The sequence below is a fragment of the Neovison vison genome, chromosome 5, assembly GCF_020171115.1.
Source record: "Neovison vison isolate M4711 chromosome 5, ASM_NN_V1, whole genome shotgun sequence".
NCBI classification, from domain to species: domain Eukaryota; kingdom Metazoa; phylum Chordata; class Mammalia; order Carnivora; family Mustelidae; genus Neogale; species Neogale vison.
The window spans coordinates 156,669,821-156,690,365 of record NC_058095.1 but is presented as its reverse complement, the minus strand read 5'-3'; the positions used below and the strand labels follow the sequence as shown (position 1 = coordinate 156,690,365).

The 20,545-nt window shown below is 46.1% G+C and overlaps 1 protein-coding gene across 2 annotated transcripts in view; it reads left to right on the top strand.

Annotated features, from left to right (window-relative positions):
* TMTC4 (transmembrane O-mannosyltransferase targeting cadherins 4) overlaps positions 1-20,545 on the top strand; it is a 62,912-nt gene that overhangs the window by 8,132 nt on the left and 34,235 nt on the right. For both annotated transcript variants that reach the window (XM_044250047.1, XM_044250046.1), the window contains exons 3-5: positions 2,065-2,180; positions 3,294-3,510; positions 9,943-10,030. In XM_044250047.1, coding sequence (XP_044105982.1) covers positions 2,065-2,180; positions 3,294-3,510; positions 9,943-10,030 — 421 coding nt within the window. The remainder of the gene's footprint in view (positions 1-2,064; positions 2,181-3,293; positions 3,511-9,942; positions 10,031-20,545) is intronic.

The following is a 20,545-nucleotide window of genomic DNA, read 5'->3' as shown; positions in this document are numbered from 1 at the left end:
AAATACCCAACCGACCCTCAGAAGAGGGGACAGTATGCTCAAGGGCTCTGAAGCTGACACACAAGGGAGGGGAAATTCACCCTCAGAGTAGGTATCTGGTGACCAGCTTTGCCTCTGTCACCTAACCGCAAGCCTGGCCCTTTGAGTCAGTAGGCGCTAAGGTCGCGAATCCTTCCCGAGCTCCCCCACAGGCTGCAGACACCGGTTGCTCTTCCAGGCTGGCCAGGTTGGATGTATTTCTTTTTTTTTTTTTTTAAGATTTTATTTATTTATTTGACAGAGAGAGAGATCACAAGCAGGCAGAGAGGCAGGCAGAGAGAGAGAGGGAGCAAGCAGGCTCCCCGCTGAGCAGAGAGCCCAATGCAGGGCTCCATCCCAGGACCCTGAGATCATGACCTGAGCCGAAGGCAGAGGCTTTAACCCACTGAGCCGCCCGGGTGCCCTGGTTGGATGTATTTCTGCCTGAGGCTTTCCCCATCTTGGGTGTCAGAAGCTGCAGGGACTGTCCGGGTTGGATGCGGACCCCCCTGTGTGGGACTCGGGAGCTAGTCCCGCAAAGAGGGGTGGGCAGGCTCTGCAGCGCGTCCAGCGGTGTGATTCGTGGGTGTGCTTCTGGCCACAGCACCCCAAACCCGGGAGCCCCCTGGGAGTCTGGGAGTCTGGCCCTCTTCTTTAAAGCATTCCTTTTTTTTTTTTTTTTTTGCTTATGTTAATCAGAGTTGATTCTGGTTCATGCAACGGAGAGCCTTGATGGAAACGCTGTGCTTAGCATGTCATAATTGCTAGTCCCTAAAATATTCCTGTTTAATTATGCTTTTAAAGAGAATATTAACCTTCACTTTTGTTGCTTACTCTATAGTGCATGTTTGCCCCTTCTTGTTAGACACAATTTCGTTTTACATCTATTGTTTTGGAGATTTTATTTGTTTATTTATTTGAGAGAAAGGGAGAGAGCGTGAGTCGGGGGAGGAGCAGAGGGAGAAGAACAGCAGACTCCACACTGAGCCCGGAGCCAGACGTGGGGCTCAATCTCACAACCCTGAGATCAGGACCTGAGCTGAAATCAAGAGTTGGACTCTTAGCTGACTGAGCCACCCAGGCACCCCTAGTTTTACATTTAAATGCTTCTTTAAAAGATGCATTTTTAAACATCTATAGTATAGGACCAAATTAAATTACCTTAATAGTAAGGTAGCTATCGTTTTTTAATATTTAGTGATTTTTATCTTGAAAAATTACATGGAAGTTGTTTTATCTTTAACTTTCCTGTTTGGCTCATGATCAAAAATAATGTATGCTCGTCCACTCATGTTTTCACTAGGCTAATTTAGAGAAATTATCATATGAATATGAAAGGACTATGCACATTCAACATAGATTAAGCACCTTCTGTATACTCTCCACCTACGGGATGTGGCCCAGGCCTCCTTGACCCTCAATCCGGTGGGGCAGTGTGCCAGGTGCTGTAAGGCCAGGGTCGAGATGCCTAGAGACCTCTGGAAGGGGAATGGTGTCAGCTGAGGAAGGTCACAGCTAGTTAAGATATGAAAGATTAAGTTTAAGATGTGAAGGTTAAGGTGGGAGGAACTGGGCTGTGAAGAGCTGAGGGGTAACTGGTGGACACCTGCGCATGCCCAGCCTTTGGGATGGGCCGTAGCAGGTGCTGAGTGGGGTTGGGGCAAAGGTCAGAGCCTGAGGGAGATGAGCGGGCAGAGCTGGGCAGGAGCCAGAGCACCCTGGGCTGGGGCATCCACATCCGGGCGAGGCTCGGTCGGGGAGGGCGGCAGCTACCGTAGTGCTTTAAGCAGGATAGGGCAGGTGACCCGGTTTGCGTCTTGGAGAGATCAGCCTGGGAGGTGTGTCCCCGGGCGCAGTGGACCCGCGGGGAGGCCTGGCGGTGTGGTAGGTGAGAGATCATGGCGGTTGGGGCCAGGACGGGAGGGGGAGATGGAGCAGAGCGGAACGCGGAGCTCCGGGCAAGAGCTCACGGTGAGGGCGGAGACCCGGGGTGGGGCAGGGGCCGGGACGCCTTCGTTGAGGACGCCTTCTGCTGCGTTCCCGCAGGACCTCCGGGCCGAGACGCCCCTCGGGGACCTGTGGCATCATGACTTCTGGGGCAGCAGGCTGAGCAGCAACACCAGCCACAAGTCCTACCGTCCCCTGACCGTCCTGACTTTCAGGTGAGGCGTGACCGCGCGGGCGGGGCGGGCCGCGGGGCCAGGCTCCGTGGGCTGAGCCTCCGGGTGGCGGGAGGGGCGCCAGTGGATCCTGGGGGACAACATCGTCTCACTCCTACGGGCTCCGAGAAGTACGCGCTAATCCCAGCTGTTAGGAATAGGTCCCGGGAAGGTGGAGAGAAGGCGGGTGAGGACACCTGACTCCCGGGCTGGCTTTGCCATTGCGGATCCTGGGAGTGGAAGGATACGGAGGAGATGCGCAAAGGCCCCTGTGCGAGGATGACGGACGAGCCAACTAGGGCAACGTTCCGTACTTTGCACATTCCTTGGAGGTGGGGCCTTTGCTGGGCAACACTGGAGAAACCGTGAGTCAAGGCAGCTCGCGGCGTCTAATGCCATTGTGGGGTTTTCCACTATGAAAATAATAAGGTAAAAACCTTCCTACTGTTTCCTACTGTTACCAAGTCAGTGTGCAGAAACAAAATCAAGCTAAGAACACTCTGACCCCCCTCCCCATTTGCGGGGTGGGGGGGATGTATTCAGCTCGCCAAACCTCCCATTCCGAGCTGTTTCTCTGGTGCACGAGGCACGTGGGAACGGGCCTCTGGGAAGCAGAGAAATGTTGCATGGAGCTGCTGGCCGGCGGGCAGCAGGCGGGAGTAAGAGTCCCGGACCACAGGCATGTGTTTTGCTGGGCGGAAGGCTGATGGAGGAACGGTCAAGGAGTTTTTGTGTGTTTTTGGACAAGCAGGTTTCGGGACTATCTTAAATCCGGGTCCCTGGGGGGAGCCAGGAGGAATGTGTGCTATGTTATGTCGTCTTGGCCTGCAGTCTTGCCTTTTAGCGCTTAAAAAATCCATCCAGCTTTCCTTTTGCTTTTCTCTCCATGTTATCTCCTGCTCCTCTGAGATGCTCTCAGCCTCCACTTTTCCCCCTGCAGTTAATTATGCTCTCACCTTTTCTTCAACCTTCCTCACTTGATAGGCATTTTCTATCTTGCTTTCAACAAACTTCCTCTTCTCCCTGGAATACCGTTACTCACCAGCCTTCTTCGGGTGATTTGTGTTTTCTCTGGCACGCTTCCGCGCATCTGGTGTGAACCCCCTTCACTTACAGGATCAACTACTATCTGTCTGGAGGCTTCCACCCCATGAGTTTCCACGTGACCAACATCCTCCTGCACGGGGGCATCTCCGTCCTCATGCTGGACGTCTTCTCCGTGCTGCTCGGCGGCCTGCAGTACACCAGTAGAGGCCGGCGGTTGAACCTGGCCCCCAGGTCGTCCCTGCTGGCTGCTCTGCTCTTCGCCACGCATCCAGTGCACACGGAGTGTGTAAGTAGTATCCGTCCATCCGTCTGGGGCATCTGTCCATGGGTGAGGACCAGGAGCCTGTCACATGTTGGTTCATTCCTGCAAACAGGCTTCCTTTGAAGAGTCTCATTGCAGTAGAAAGGATACGAGGCTACACCCTGCCCCACGCTTGAAACGATTATTTGCGGACCCAACAGGTCTCTCTCATGAAAAATGCCGAGTCCCAAGGGGGTGGGGGGTCGTTGAGGACTTCGTCATCACCATATGAGGTGAGCTCTGGTGATGCTCCCCATCTCCCCTGTATGACCACACTGGAAAGCGTAAATGGTGACTATTGCCCGGTTTGGGGTCTAAAGGCCAAAGCAAGGTCTTCGGCAAAGTGTCGGACTTAATTTCCCTACCTTCGCATGAGTTGTCTAGGAATAGAACTGACAATCTCACACTGAGGAGAGGCCCGCACACTTTGAGTTGCGCTGGGAAGGTGTGGGTCCCACCCCGTGCTGGGTTTGGTCAGGAGCTCTCCCAACTTCCTTCCTCTCTTCTTTGCCGCCTGCATTCCTCTCTTCCCCTTGGAAGATTTGGCCCAGGAAGCCCAGGTTGCCCAGGTGATGGGGCACAGGGTCCTAACCTGCTGTCCTGCGGGCCACGTCTTTATTCCACGGAGCTGCCGCCGAATGTGTTTGGTGCACATTGTACTGGATTGCACTAGATCTGTGGGCATTTCAAATGAAAGTCTGCATGTTTGCTAAGTAAAAGATTCGATTTTAGTCATTCATTCTGTGAACATGAGGTACCCAGTATAAAATACTACATATTTCTTATTTCTTCTCTGCAACAGATTTCTGGATTTCAAGTGTATTTAAATCCCCACCATTTAACCAAATGTATTGAGCATCTTGATGTGAATTTCAAAATATTGAACAGAATTCCTGCCTTTAGCGTCTGCTTTTATTAAACTCTGTTTTTCGGTATTAAGAGGATTGTGCAGAGTTGTTATCACAACCTTCTCCTAGCATCTTCTCACTTGAAACCTTTTAAAAAAAAATTCTCACGTTTTACTTTCGCAAATTCAGAGGACTGACAATCTAGAAACTGCTGTAAAAGATTGATTGTAGACTATTTATATATGACTGTGACCAAATTAGAATTTGTTTCCACGTGAGTCCTCCTTATGGCTTAAGTATTTGTTGGGACCCAGAAATAGTGCACACGATCAGAAATAAGGGAATTTCTGGCAAAAGTACTGATTTACAGTTTTGGTCCTCATCTGATTTAGTGTGATCTTAAATAGTTGAATTATTAACCAAAGAAATGTTTCTAAAATTATGATTTATTCTATTTTTCTAAGTCAGTTTTGTTGTTTTGGATTTTTTTTTATTTAAATTTTATTTATTTATTTATTTATTTAGTGTTCCCAGATTCATTGTTTATGCTCCACACCCAGTGCTCCATGCAATACGTGCCCTCCATAATACCCACCACCAGGCTCACCCAACCCCCCACCCCCCTCCCCTCCAAACAGCTCAGCTTGTTTCTCAGAGTCTACAGCTTTTCATGGTTCGTCTCCCTCTTCAATTTCCCCCAACTCACTTCTTTCCATCTCCCCATGTCCTCTGTGTTATTCCTTATGCTCCACAAGTAAGCGAAACCATATGATAATTGACTCTCTCTGCTTGACTTATTTCACTCAGCATAATCTCTTCCAGTCCCATCCATGTTGATACAAAAATTGGGCATTCATCCTTTCTGATAGATATAAATGTTGAGAAGTTAGTTTCTAGAAAAGTTTGAAATGCCAGGAAGTATAACTAGATGTGTGCACACACACCCATGCCCCAGTTAATGCAGTCTGGGAACATATGAACCCTAAAATTCTACATTGGAAATATTTAAAAAGAAGCCGAGGAAATTCTAGCTATAGGAGAGAAGGGAATACTTGAGAAAAATCTCTTCATCTCATGTACCCTTCCATTCCATCAGTCATTGAAACTCAAATTGTAAGAAAAAATTATGGGTGATTAAAAATCAGCATTCTTTTTTTTTTTTTTGAGATTTTAATTATTTATTTGAGAGAGAGCGAGCGCACGAGCAGGGGGAGAGGGAGAAGCAGACTCCCCTCTGAGTGGGGAGCCCAACGCAGGGCTAAGTCCTAGGACCCTGAAACCATGACCTGAGCAAGGTCAGAGCTTAACTGATTGAGCCACCCAAGTACCCCAAGTTAGCATTCTTAAAACAAATAATTTGCATGTTTATCATTCATTGTTCTGGCAAATAGGGAGTGTTCAGTTTCCTCCTAGCTCACCCCCCTGTAAGGCCCCATTCTACACCTAACCCAGCTTTAGAAATAAGCAAAAAGCAGGACCCACGGAGTTAGGTGGAAGGAGAGCCCTTTGAAGGCCCCAGCCCCGCGCGGGGGAAGTAGCCCTGGGCTGCGGACTCTGGACCAGGGCCCTCCTTGCCGCCCCCACACTGAATGGTGATCTAGGATGGGGACTGGGGTTGGATAGTTACTGTGCTTCTCTTTAGGTTTATTAAGGGAGAGCAGTGGCAGCGGGGGCCCGTCCAGGTTTTAGTAATATAAATTTCTTTGTATTAAATTCATGTGTCTGTGTCTTTATACCTTCTTGATATTAGCATTGAGAATGTTTTTGTCCACTGCATATAAGAACCTGAATTTCCCAGTCTTCTAGGGTGTCTAGCCCCCCACCCTGCCCATTATTAAGGGGGTGCCGGGATATGGGGACTTGCCACTTTAAAACTGGGACAGTCCCAGGCAAACCATGGTGCGCTGGTCAGTCTTCCCAACTCCCGGTCCCCAGTGGGTGATGAAATAATTATAATTCGTGTTTTTTGCTTTTCAACTGACATGAATGTCTCTCATTTTCAAGTATACCACCCCAAATCACTCTGGGGTATTTGTAGGCCTATAAGCCTAGGCATTAGGGGAGGGAGGAGAGCTAAGGGAGGGGGTTGCCTGGCCCTTTGTCTACGGCCATCAGGATGGAGACCCCAAGGACATCAGTGCCACCGTAGGCTTTCCTTCTCCTCAGAGTATTGGTAGGGATTTCAGGTTGCCTGGATTTGGTATCAAAGAGGGAAATGCAGGCCTCCTTAGGGGTTCCATCTGTGCACAAACCCAGAGTTCACACTGAAGGCATCAGCTGGGGAAGTACCCCCCCCTTTCCCTTCCTCTCATTCCTTCTTGACACCCGGATGCAGTTTGTTCCTAGGGGGAACACCACTACCTGCTCTATGGCTTTGAGGGAATTGCGGGATTTCTCTAGAACACCCGAATATAAGCATTAACGGTTACCTCTGTAGGGGTGGAAACATTTTCCCTTCTTCCCTCTTAGGTTCTTTGGTAATTAAATTGACATAAGACAGGTTAACGGGAGAAAAAGTTAATTTCTGGAGCCCCATAAAAATTGAGATTCAAAGAAGTGTCCAAAGCAGGCACAGTTTCTAATGTGCAAAGAATTGTCAGGACAAGGGTTTGGGCTTGGGGTAGTGAATTAGTGAAGTAACAAGGGTTGTTTATATGGCTTTCTCAGGCCCTAAACTCCCTGCTTCTGGGGATGAGGCTGCCTTCTACCCTTCTGATGGAGGGAGGGTGCTTGTCGTGGGAGAGATTTGTTTCCTGCTTTCAGGGGGACAAAATATGGTCAGATCATCCTTCTGAGAAACTGGCTGTTTTCTCAAGTACCTTTAATTCAAAATAATCAATATGCAAAGTGGCATATCTGAGGATGGTGGAGTCTGCTCCCTTTCATTTGTAAGAAAAAAAAAGTAGCCTACAAAGGCTATTGTAAAGACCTCTGCCTAGAAATACATACTATGCAAATATCAGAAAAGAAAATAAAGTCTCTGAGTAGTCTTTCCCATTCCCCAAACAAGTGGACTCAGTACTTCCTTGGACAGCCCTTAAAAATGTTTTTTTTGGTTTTTTTTTCTGTGAAGTCACTTCTTAATCATGATGTCGAAAATTCTTTGTAAGGGCTAAAAACATTTGCCATACTTCTAAAAATTTGTTTCTCTTTATGTCCAATAATGTCGCATACATTGCATAAGGACTTGGAAGTATTTTCACCAATTAGCCAAAGAACATTTGTTTAGAAATAAGCTTATTCTGGCGGCACCTGGGTGACTCAGCCGAGTGTCTGACTCTTGGTTTCGGCTCCGATTGTGATCTCAGGGTCCCTGCGATCGAGCCCCACATCGGGCTCTGCGCTCAGTGTGGAGTCTGCTTGAGATTCTCTCTCCCTCCCCCTTTGATCCACACCCCTGCCACACACCACACATGCACACACATGCACGCTCTCTCTCCCTCTAAAATAAATAAATATAAATCTTTAAAAAAAAATAAGTTTATCATGTTTGACATTCATTTTAGTGCCGGTCTTTAAATATATTCTAGCTGCCTAGGTAACAGGTGGTTTAGGCTGGTGGTTTTGGCCCCATCCCTGATATTTACCCAAACACTTCCCTCCCCTCACTCATTTCAGTAAACCTTGTTCTCTGACCCCTCACCACCCCACCCCCTGCTTCTCCTGAGCCCCTGGCTTGAGGGACCCCTTTGGATGAGCTTCTCTGCCTGGGTTCAGATTACTCTATGTTCTGCGAGGGTTTGAGATTCAAGGTCATCCTCGGGCCTGTAGCTAGGCTCAGATGCAAGATGTCCTAGTGGGGGAGCCCAGGGGACCAGCCATTCCCTGTGTCACTCACCGCAGTGCTCTGGAGCCCGTACCCAGGTCCAGCTCTGAGCTCCTGTGCTGTTCCTTTCTGCTCCCGGTGCTCGAGGAAGCGCGGTCAGGATTCCCGCAGGGAACTCACAGTGAGCCCGTGCCTGCTGCGTGCCAGGGGCCCCTCCTGAGTGCCAGGCGCTGCTCACTTTACCTGCAGCCCCGTTTTCCCGGGTGCCTGACTGAGTGAGCCGTGGGCCACAGTGTTCAGGGACTCTCTTCGCGTGTTCACTGCACTCCCAGAGTCATGGTACGTTTACCCCTCCGGCATATTGGCATGCTTAGTCTGGATCTGTGGAACCTTTGTCTGGCCCTAGCTTCCTTCTTCGGAGGTTTTTTCCCCGTGGGTGGCATTCACAGGCTGGATTCATCAGCTCCTTCAATCTTAACGGTCGTGGGACACCTTGCGTGGTCACACGCACTGCTGTCAGAAATGAGCGATCAGAATGGATAAATCACCTCCAGCGTTTTACAGCTAGCCAGGGTAGTGGGAAATCGTCGCTCAAAGGCATTCTCTTTAGCCACTGCTTGTCCACAACAGTTGGGAATCGAATATAAATAGAGTAATTTTCATGTGAACTGTATTATTCTGTTACCTCCATTATAGCTTAGTCTTTATTCTGTCCCACATTTCATGTCCTTTAAGAAAAGATCAACTTGGGGCACCTGGGTGGCTCAGTGGGTTAAGCCTCTGCTTTCAGCTCAGGTCATGATCTCGGGGTCCTGGGATCGAGCCCCGCGTCGGGCTCTCTGCTCGGCAGGGAGCCCAACTTCCCACCCCACCTCTGCCTGCCTCTCTGCCTAATTGTGATCTCTCTCTCTCTCTGTTAAATAAATAAAAAATCTTTAAAAAAAAAAAAAAAAAAGATAAACTTACCAGCCATTGGAGTAATACCTACAGAATCCCAGGAACACAGGACTTGGCACGTGTCACATCCAAGTGTGCCACGTAAGCCAGACCCACACTCCTGAATGGGATTCTCAGTCTTTCTCTGCCAGGAGATGTTTGGAGAACAGTTACCAGATGTGACGTGAGACACAGATTTTTACATTGCTTTGTTACCACCAAGGTAAAGAAGTTATCACTAAGGTAAAGAAGGAAAGGGCAGTCGTGGCAGAAAGAAATGGGAGACACTTGATTCTGTCTTCTTCTTCCTTCTCAGTCATGTGTGAAGCGTTCTGCTTTCCAGGTTAAGCCCCCCCATAAATCGGTTTTGGTCTTGAAAGGAGCAACAGTGGCAGGGGTGGCTCTGCATGGTTGTCCCTGTACCTTTTTCTCTTTGCCTGGTGATTTTTCACATTTCTTTCCCACCTTTCCTGCATGTTTCCGGTCAAATTTTCTTTGCTCAATATTCTGCCCTTCAAGCTTCTAGCATTTTCTGTTGAAAATCCACTTGGGGGACATCAGCACCAGTGTCTGGGCTCTAGGGTGCAGGGTGCTGTGGTGGGGCTCCTGCTCCCAGAACAGGCAGCAGTGCAGTCCTGTCCGTCCCACTGTCTCGGCAGCAGCTAACCCAAGTCCCAGTCCGAAGAGGGAAAAGAAAAACCAATTGGAAGATAAGACCACAGGACTGTTGCACAGTTATTTTAATAGATGGCAGAATCTAGTATGGTTTTTGCCTTTCGTTTCTAAGAAATTTGTTCTGTTTTCTAAGTTTAGGATTTTTTAAATTTTTTTTTCATGTAAATCTTTTTTTCTTCTCTTTCTTTCAAGGTTGCTGGTGTTGTCGGCCGTGCAGACCTCCTGGGGGCCCTGTTCTTTCTGTTATCTTTCCTGGGCTACTGTAAAGCGTTTAGAGAAAGTAAGCATGATGTTTACCTTCTTAATTTTGAGATGGGAAATTATCTATGTATATAATTTTATCATTTTAAGAGAATGTTGGCCAAAAGGTCTCTCTTCAGATACGTGTTTACTCTGTTGCGTTTTTGATAATACAAAGTTCATACATTAGGATTCACACGGGAGCCTTCCAGGGTGGTGAGACCAGGAGTTTTTGCGGTTTCCTAAAGCAGCTGTGATCAATTTTTGTCATTATATTTGCAGCAAAATTGCAGGGGGAGAAACACTTTTGTTTACTATTCTTTATTAAAACCTCTCCGCGAGGGAAATAGAAAAAAGTCTAAAATGAACGAATAGCGATGGGTATGGACCTGGATTATGAAATTCTTGGTTTTGTCATTGGCGTGGTATTAATCCGTACAAAGAAAGTCCTTGTTGCTGGAGTTGCAACAGCTCATTGAGTGTGTGTGTCAGGGCGTGGGGTGTGGAGGAATGGCCCGGAGCGGCCCAGCAGGTGTGTTGACGGAGATGCAGCAGAATCCCCGTGGGACTCTGCTCGGTGCATGGATTCCAGTCAGCCCCCACTCAAGTCAGACCTTCCAGTCGCTTCCTCGTAGACCCTGGATGCGAGGAATTCAGCGTGCGTACCTGTCATGCCTGCGGGCTCCTTTAGAAATTCCTCATTCAGTTTCTGTTACCTGAGGAAGTCAGAAGCTTGCAGACTGCAGAGCTGTCCTCGTACCTCGCAGTCAGTGATTTCCGTTTGGGGGAGAAGCAAGTGGGGTGACTTCTTCTGGAATGTTGGAGTGGAGCCTTTTAAACAGGAGTGCGTGGACCTTGGCCTGCTTGAGGCTTTTCTAGAGTTTCTCAAAGCTCAGGTGTGCTCTAGGCTGCCAGGCCTTTCATAGGATTGTCATATACTAATATATGTACCTCGTTTTTTTCCATAAATAATCTCTTATTGATACTGAAGAGCAGACCGCTCATTCCGAACTCTGTGCTGGGGTCGATGAAGCGGAAATCTCAGGGTTAGTAAACAGAGGGACCCAGGGGCCAAGTCCAACCCGCTACCCCTTCGCATGTGGCCTGCAAGCTAAGAATGAGTTGTTTTTCCAAATACGCATTGAGCCATTACTACCTAATTTAATGACCACTGCAGCAAATTTTAATAATGATTTTTACATGTTTTTTTACCATTATAAAAATGGGGCAGTTTCTTTTTCTCCCATAATTCAATTTCCACAATACCTCGCAACCCTGAGTATTACAAAAGAAAGTAAGAAAAAAAATCACATTTTATAGATCTTAAATTCATCTTCAGCATTTAGCTCAAAGGTTTCACCATCCTCAGGAAATGGTTCTCCTACTACACTCATCCGCTAAAAGTTCTATCCCAGGGATGAGAAGACAGTCTTCACTAGTCCATGGTCATTCTTTTCTCACTTTTCCTAGCCAGTTAAGGTTGAACGGCCTCCAGTGGAAGGCTCAGACTGGACAGAGGAGGGACACAGGGTCTCATTTTCCCCAGCACGAGAGGACACCTGAAGTCTGATGGGAGACCAGACCTGGAGAGCCTTGAGGGAAGGGTCCGGGCTCTGGATTCGGTCAGAGTCTGCGCTGGAAGAGCAGGAGGGGGAACGCTGGCCATTCTCGTGGCACTTGTGTGTCTTTTTCTGAGCTTTCTTCATTTTCTTCCCCATCTTCTTGTCTGTCACCATTCCTGGTCCTCCTATGCCGTGTGCCGAGGGATTCACAGGAGGCAGGCCGGGAGCAGGTCGGGGTGAGGACCGCGGGGTTGGCATCTTGGCTACCCTAGCTGAGGCACCAGAACAGGAGCCACTGGGGGAGCTGCAAAGAGACGCGGGTGGGCAGGATGGGAGCCCCCGGGGCTGGGCCCCGGCCACCGGGCCTGGGGATTCCGCACATTCCACTGTTGCCCCTGCCTGCGCTTGACTTGTCCTCAGCTCTCTGATTTTGCACACTTTTAAATGGTTGGGAAATAAAAAACAATAATAACATTTTGTGACATACAAAAACTTTTTGTGACATTTTGTGACATACATGAAGTTCAGATTCCAGGGTCTGTCCATGAAGTGTTGTGAAACAGGCACACCCGTTTCTTGCCACGTTGTCTAGGCCGCTTCGCCCTGCCACAGTGGAGTTTCGCTGCGTCCACACGAGCCCGCTAGCTTCAAAGCCTGAGACGCTTCCTGCCATGTCTTTCGCAAGGTTTGCCAGGCTCTGAGACAGGTGATTCCCAGGGTAGTTGTCACCATCGGAGGGGTTCCAGAACTTTTTTCTGGATTGACTGTTAGGGGCTTCCAGCAGTTTTTACTTAGGAACGTAGAAGATTTTGCTATTAACGTAATAGCTGCCATTTCTTGACCATCTACTGGCACATGGGTACGCAGGTGTCTCTATTTTTTCTCATTTAATTATGGAACAATCTCTGAAGTAGGTGGAGTTCCCTTCCCATTTTCCCGATGTAGGACTCACAGTTGCAGTAACTTTTGGGGGCTCACATAGTTGTTTATAGCAGAACTGGGTTCACACTGGAGTCTAACTCACTGGATTCTAACTCATTTCAAAGCCAAGGCCAACCGCCTTGTGCTGTTCTCCTTCCCTGTACTCATTGGACCGATGAGGCAAAACTTTTCAAAACCATCGTTACAAATAACCAGGAGGGGGGCACCTGTGTGGCTCGTCGGTTGGGCATCCGACTCTTGCTTTCGTCTCAGGTCATGATCTCAAGGTCGTGAGATGGAGCCTCGTGTGGGGAGTCTTCGGGGAGTCTCGCTCCCTCTCCTGCCTCCACCTCCCCCCGCATGCGCTCGCTCGCTCTCTCTCCCTCTCTCTCTCTCTCTCTCAAATAAATTAATAAACAAACCAGGAGACACACTCAATTCTGTTAACAAATTGTTAAAAGATTAGGCATGATAATGTCATCACGGGTGTATTTTAAAAACAATCCTTTTCTCTTAGAGACACAGGCTGAAGTATTTATAGATGAAATGGAATAATGTCTGGGATTTGCTTCCGAGTAATCTGAGAGGAGGCAGGAAGCATGTTGCCAGACTTGCCAGAAGTCAGTAATTATTTAAGCTAAGTTAGGCGACATAAAAGTCCATATAACGACATTTCCCCCTTATTTTTACTGTGGTAAAATATAGTGAACATAAAAGTGCCCATTTTAACCGTTTTTCAGTGTACCAGTTGAGCGCACTAAATACATTCCCCTCGTTCTGTAGCCGTCACCACTATCCACGTGCAAAACTTGTTCATCTTGAAAAACTGAAACTCTGTACCCATGAAACAGTGACTCCCCATCTCCCCTCCCCTAGCCCCTGGCGACAACCAGTCTGCTTTCTGTCCAGAATGTAACTGTTCGAGGAACCTCCTGTAAGTGGAAACATACAGTAGTTGTCCTTTTGTGTCTGGTTTATTTCACCGAGTGCAACAGCCGCAAGGTTCTCGATGCCGTAGCGTGTGTCAGAATTTCTGTCAAGGCTGAATAATTCTACTACCGCATCTCATTTTTCTGTTTATCTGTCGGTGGGCTTGTGGGTTGTTTCGGCTACTTTTGGCTACTGTGACTAATGCTGCTTTGAACATTGGCGTACCCAATAGGCTTCCTTTTAACCCTTAGTTTTTTCCTACGAAAAGATTCAGGCAGGGTTGTAAACTCTTCTAGCACAGACTGTATTGTTTGGATGTTCAAGGTATTTATAGTTATCTACCTTGAACGTCCATCTAGAAACTGTCCATAGTTTCTGGGGGTGGACTGGGGAGGGCCTATGAGGTTTTTCATTCACGGTGCCCCCTCCCTCCCATGCTGCACAGGGGGGACATGGGGCAGATTGTCTTGGAGCACCTGTGCTCTCAAACCAACGGCTCTGCTAAGACACATACCAAGGGTGACCCCAGTGGCCCCAGACTGTACCAGACTCCCTCAGAAGTTGGTTACACCCAACCACACACTGCACCCCCTTTTTTACCATTATTTTTTCATACTGAGATGAAACCATCAATTTCCTTCTGACTCCCTGTGTTTCTGATATAGCAGAGAGGTTGGGGATAGCTCAATAGAACAGCTTCCAGGACAGAGAATTTTGGTGGTGACTTTTCTTCCTGGAGACTGAAAGCAAACTTAGCAAGTAGGCGTGTCCACCTCTTCCTGGGTTGAGACCTCCCTACCTGTCATGATCATAAAATTCCTGAGGACACATGGCCCCAGGGATCTGGTGGGGAAGGAGGGGGATGGAGGACTGCACCTGCCCTAGCCTCGGAGCACATTCGGCACCATCAAGTGGCCCTTCCGTGAGACTGGATCTGAGTGGGAGCGGGAGAAGGGGTTGGGGGTCCATTACTACTCACTGTTGTTTTGGTTTTTTTGTTTGTTTGTTTGTTTTTTTGAGAGAGAAAGAGAACAGCAGGGAGGGGGAGAGAGAAAATCAGGTTCCCCACTAAGCAGGGACAACCCCAGCCCCGCCGATGCGGGACTCAATCCAAGGACCCTGGGATCATGACCTGAGCCGAAGGCAGGTGATTAACCCACTGAGCCAGCCAGGCGCCCCTACTAATCACTCTTTTGCTCGTTACAGATGGTGCTACCTCATGTTCTTCAATGGGCAGATCTGAATTTGCAATTACAGAGGATAATAATTTATCAGTTCTATTTTTCTGAAAGAAAATTAGAAATTAAATCCGTTGGCCTTTCCCCAAGACAACTCTGAAGTTTCATGAAGAATCATTTTATTAATTTTAACACATCCCTCCCTTAAAGAATCTATTCCTTGCTCTGAATGCATGTCAAAGACATCAGAAGTGTTTTCTGAAGAAAATCCTCAATGTTGATAGATTTAACATGTGGGACATATAATTTAGGAGATAGAATAAAACTTCTCACTACTTCTAAAGATTACTTTGGTGAAATAATGAGAGACTATCAGGAGACTAAAAGTTCTTCCGTCCAATGAATGGATACATTTATTAGCCTCCGTTAATGTGGAGTATTCCTGCAGAATGGCGTAAAACTAAAGACATCGTATAGTCTTTTCTTGGTTCCTTTAGCATTGACCTTCTTTTTTTTTTTTAAGTTGTATGTTTGAGAGAGAGAGCATGAGCACACGCGCCCACAGGGAGGGATACAGGGAAAGGAAGAAGCAGGCTCCCCACTGAGCAGAGCGCCCCATGTGGGGCTCGAACCCAGAACCCCAGGATCTTGACCTGAGCTGAAGGCAGATGCTTAACCAACTGAGCATATTTTGATATGCTTTTGAATTCATTTGTAAATTACAAAATTATTTCCAAGAGCCATCTTTACAGAAGATACATTTTTTAAATAAAGCCTTTGGGAGCTAATACCGAAGGTGAAGGTGCCCTAACATGTGATGGCTTTTCAGTGAATACATTGATGCTTGAGAAACTGGTGCGGTATATGCCCGTCCTAATGGAACTATGTTAACTGTAGTAGCAAGGTGACCTTTCTTCTTCGGTCTGGTAGCATTCTTTTGACATTTATATGTTTGCCTTAATACTGGAAGGAGATTGTTGGGCCTTTAATGTGATGTGTGCAAATGTTTTCAAGAAAGTTAACCGGGAACTACTTAATGTTTGCACACAGCTAGCAGTAGCAGACATAGCTTCTGTGGAGAGCCTTTTAAGAATATAAATAGATTTTCATTAGGTTGAAGTTACTTAGAACAGAAGACAAATGGACCAATTAGGAGGTCTTCAAAGAAGTGCTGACCTCTTGCCTACAGTACCCCCAACACACACACCTTTCCGGGATCTGTTTCCCTCTTCACTTGAACCCCCCTTCAGGAAAAGGAAGGAATAGATGAAAATGAAGCTTGTGGTCCTGATTCCAGACTGGAATGGTGTTTTAGAGTCCCTGTCAGCTTACTTAGTCATTGGAAAATGTAAAGCTAGGAGGTTGCTCCCCTCCACACATCCAGCCTTGGGTCTCAACCCTGAGAGTTATTATTGGTCTATTATGTCCTCTCTGTCCTCTGTATCACCTGCCCAGGTAGGCTTTGAGTTACAGAGCAGGATCATTTTTATTCCTTGTGAGTTTAAAGTAGGTGGTTGAAAACACCCACCCCTCAATCAGCACTCTCCATCATTCTGAGCTGGTTTGCACTACTCTTTTTGGTTCCCACGTATTGTTTTCACACCACAGAGTATGGAGGGCAGGATTGAATTCTGCCTCCCAAGTTCCTTGCAGGTCTGGAGGCACAGAGCAACACGGATATGAAAAAGAAGCTTACATTGAGTTATTAGCTTGCTTGCGGGAAGCCCGCATCTGAAACAGACGGCAGTTCGTGAGTCCCTTCTCCCCACGTGGCTCTGCGCCCTGAGCCCACCTGCTGGACTGGGGAGCAGGCAGAGCAGAACGGGACACCGTGACCGGATGGCACCCCCCTTCACCCCCACCCCACCCCATGTTCTGCTCATATCAGACAGTCCCCTTTGCTCTGCCAGTCCCCCCTCCCCTCCTGTCTCCCAAATGCCCATTTGTTTCATTATCCACACCCCCCACTCCAGGACTGGTGCCCATGAGGTCTGCTAGAGCCTTTCCTAGTCTCTGTTGACCGAGACACTATGGTTTCAGCCACTTTTCTGCATTTCAGATTTTCCATACTGCTCATTAAACATAATAGAATAGAAAGTACTTCTTTGTTTGTGGAGAACAACTCTCTGGAATAATCCTTACACATCATGTTAAAGTTCAACTTCATGCCTACGGTGGCTAAGAGTCTTTTTAAAGAGGAGCGTATTTTCATACGCTAATAATAACATCACAGAGAAGAAACAGGCAGAGCCCTGGATGCAAAAGTATTTCTGGTAGGGCATCCATGATAACACTTTTTCTGATTCTGTTCCAAGCTAACATCAGTTTTGGTCATTCATTCTTTCACCAGTAATTAACCAAACACTGAGGGTGTCCTTTGTACCAGCTCCTTTGATATCCCCTGAGTTGGGGATATAAAAACTAGAACAGTCTGGGCCTCAAAGAGCTTACGGTCTAGTATATGTTGATTAAAATAAAGCTGTCAGTATTCACAAGGCTCAAGAAGCAGAATGTTCTGGTTTTCCATACTTCCTTGTTAACTTTTTCCTTCCTGTGCACACCTCACAGCGGGCGCTCAGTAAGTACTCCCTCCTCGTCAGAGCGCATTTATGCAGAATTGATGGCTGTGGCCTTTACACTGTTAATTTTTTTTCTGTTTCTCTTGGAATGTGCATTTTTTCTTTTCTTTAATTGAGATATAATTGACATCTCACATTTTATTGGTTTTATGTATACAAAATAGTGATTAAGTGTTTGCATTTATTGTGAAACGATCACAATAAATCTAGTTGGCATCCATCACCATATACAGTTAACACATTTCTTGTGATGAGAACCTTTAAGATCAACTCTCTTAGCAACTTTCAAATATGCAACAGTGTTGTTACCTCTGGGTACCATGCTATGCATTTCATCCCCAGGACTTGTGGCTTTTTGGAATTTTGACCTTTTAGCTGCGCACCTTCACCCTCCTCTGGCAAACACCGGTCTATTCTATCTCTGAGTTTGGTTTTTAATTCTATGTCTAAGTGAGATCACGCAGTATTTGTTTTTCTCTATCTGACTTACTTAGCACAATGCCCTCAGGGTCCAAACATGTTGCAAATGGAAGGATTTCCTTCTTTTTTATATCTGAATAATATTCCATTCTGTTTATACTGTGCACATATACCTATATGTATACACAGTATATATTTTATATGTATGTACTATATATTTCATAGTACAGTGATTTATACTCTATATCTTATAGTATAATACTATACTGTGGTATTATATACTGTAGTGTAATATGCTATATGATGGTATTACATGGTATATAGTAATATGCCATGTTATATAGTATATCATGTATATATACATATATAGTATATAGTAATATGCCACAATATTAGATAGTATATATGCTGCATATTTTATAGCATATAGTATTTTATAGAGAGAGAATGTGTGTCTGTGTGTATATATATATGTATATAAGACGATTTTTCTTTATTCCATTCATTCGCCAATGGACAGAGTTTATTTCACGTCTTGTCTGTTTTAAATAATGTAGAGACCATGAGGGTGCCGTGTCTTTTCGAGACGGGGAGTACATTTCCATGGGATAAATACCCAGAACTGGAATTACTGGATCATATGGTAGTTTTGTTTATGCTACTAATTTCTTTCATCTCTGTTAAATTTCCTTCAGTCCAACAGAGCAGAGAGCTTGATACTAGTGGACATTCAGGTATATATTTTGTCATTTGGACTTTGAGCTATATTAAGAAATAGTTCCTCATTTTTTGTTTTCCCCTGTCTAGTCAGTGTGGATTTTACAAAAAGCCGAGTGGTAAACATGTGCCAGACACATTGTCACGGCCATGATGGTTCCTAGTGCCAGTCGCCCCACGTGTCTGTCAGTGTCCCCTGAGACCCAGAGCTCCTCCGTGGCAGAAGGTCAGTCCAGGCTTTATTGGACACAAATAATAATGCTATTTATTGTTTAAACTTAAAGTTTAAACTTTAAAGTGACCTGGTCTTTGTTCTTTTTGGATCTGAACATAAATTCAAAGAAAGGTCTAGCATCAGCTACACAGAAACTTAGTGTTCAAGAAAGGTTTTTAATATTTTTATAAGGGAACAAAACATTGAGTACTCTGAAATTTGTGGTTTTAACTAGTTAAAAAGCTCTTTCAAGGGATACATTTCTTTTTGATGACCTCATTAGTTTTCTTTATAGATTCAGTGTCTGGATTATAAAGCTCAGGACAATTCTAACTGCTAGTTTATTAACAAGCAATTCTGTGCTAACCTCTAGAATCCCTGCCTTTTCAGAAAATGGGAAAAAAACCTACTCACGTAACATTTCTGTCTGCTTTGTGTGTGTGTGTGTGTGTGTGTGTGTGTGATATGGTGCTTAGAATATCTTCATGCAAGATCTTTTGCAACAGAATCCTTTTTTTAAAAAAGTAAATGTCCTTATAAGGGAAACCATACCTTTTTTTTTTTTTAAGATTTTATTTATTCACTTGAGAGAGAGAGAGAAAGAGAGAGAGCATGTGTGCAGTGGCAGAGGGAGAGGGAGAAGCAGGCTCCCTTGTTGAGCAGGGAGTCCGATGTGGGGTCATGACCTGAGCAGAAGGCAGGCCCTTAACTGACTGAGCCACCCAAGCACCCCGGAAAACCATACATTTTCCTCAAAAAAGAAGAACACAATGTCAGATAAAGTTGATGGTGCCCTGGTCATCATTTCTGAATTTCCCAAACAAAAAGTGTTATTCTTATGATTTGACATCTTGTCAATACTGACATCTCTTTTAAAGCCTAGTATTTGGGACTGGAAACAGATCATCTCTCTGCACAGTAAACATGGTAGACTAGCCAAAACCATTTTTTTTCAAGATTTTATTTATTTACTTATTTGAGAGATTGAGACAGAGAGAGCAACAGGGAGCAGGAGCAGGAAGGAGAGGGAGAAGCAGCTCCCCGCCGAGCAGGGAGCCTGATGCAGGGCTCGATCCCAGGACCCAGATCCCAGGACCCCGGGATCATGATCTGAGCCAAAAGCAGATGCTTGACCGACTGAGCCACCCAGGTGCCCACGATTTCTCTTTTAAACAAATAACTTAAAATACTTGTTTCAGGGAAGCTGAAATGAACAAGAGAAATTTAATTAGTTCATTTATGCTGGGTAGGAGAGAACCTGTTTAAGAGAGGAATGAATCTGTTACATATCCAGAACAACTATTTTAAATTCTAAACTATTATGAAAGACAAGATCCCACAGATTGGTTGTTGCAAGCCCTTAAACTCTGTCTGCTGTATTGCTATCTTTACGTAGGTCAGGCAGCTAAAGTAAGATAACTCTTAATCTTGGGGTATCATGTCCTCACATTTTCATTCTGATTTAAGACTTTGTTTTTTTTTGTTTGTTTGTTTTGTTTTTTTGACTTGGAATCATGCAGCTCTAAAAAAAAAAAATAGGTGACTGTGTAAATCATGTAGCAGAAGACTCTTGCTTCTAGGTTTGGGGTCATTGCCAACTGAACTCTGACGGCGGTGTTCCTGTGTATTTTCTATTCTCTGCCTTCATGTTTCATTGTTCCTATGTTGCTTGATTTCCCCACAAACGGGCTGGTACTTCAGAATGGCCACGGCTGACTTCTTTCATTCAGCGGGTGGAGGCACTGCCTGGTTGGCTCCGACTTTTGGAATGGGAGTGGGATGCTCATTGTGTCGCTCTGGCAGAGGGAGTCAGGGCCACCTGTCGGGGTGGCGTGGTTCCCACACACAACACGGCGTGCCAGGTTCAAGGCAGTGGAGATGCCAGGCATTGAGCGGTGAAGAGGGCAGCTCGTACAATGTGGTGCTTTTTCTGAAAGAGGATCTCCCCCCCCCCAGAAAGTAGTGCCAAATCCAAGGCACATGCTTCATTAAATTGATCACATCTGTTGGCACTTGTGGGTGTTAGCAGTGACA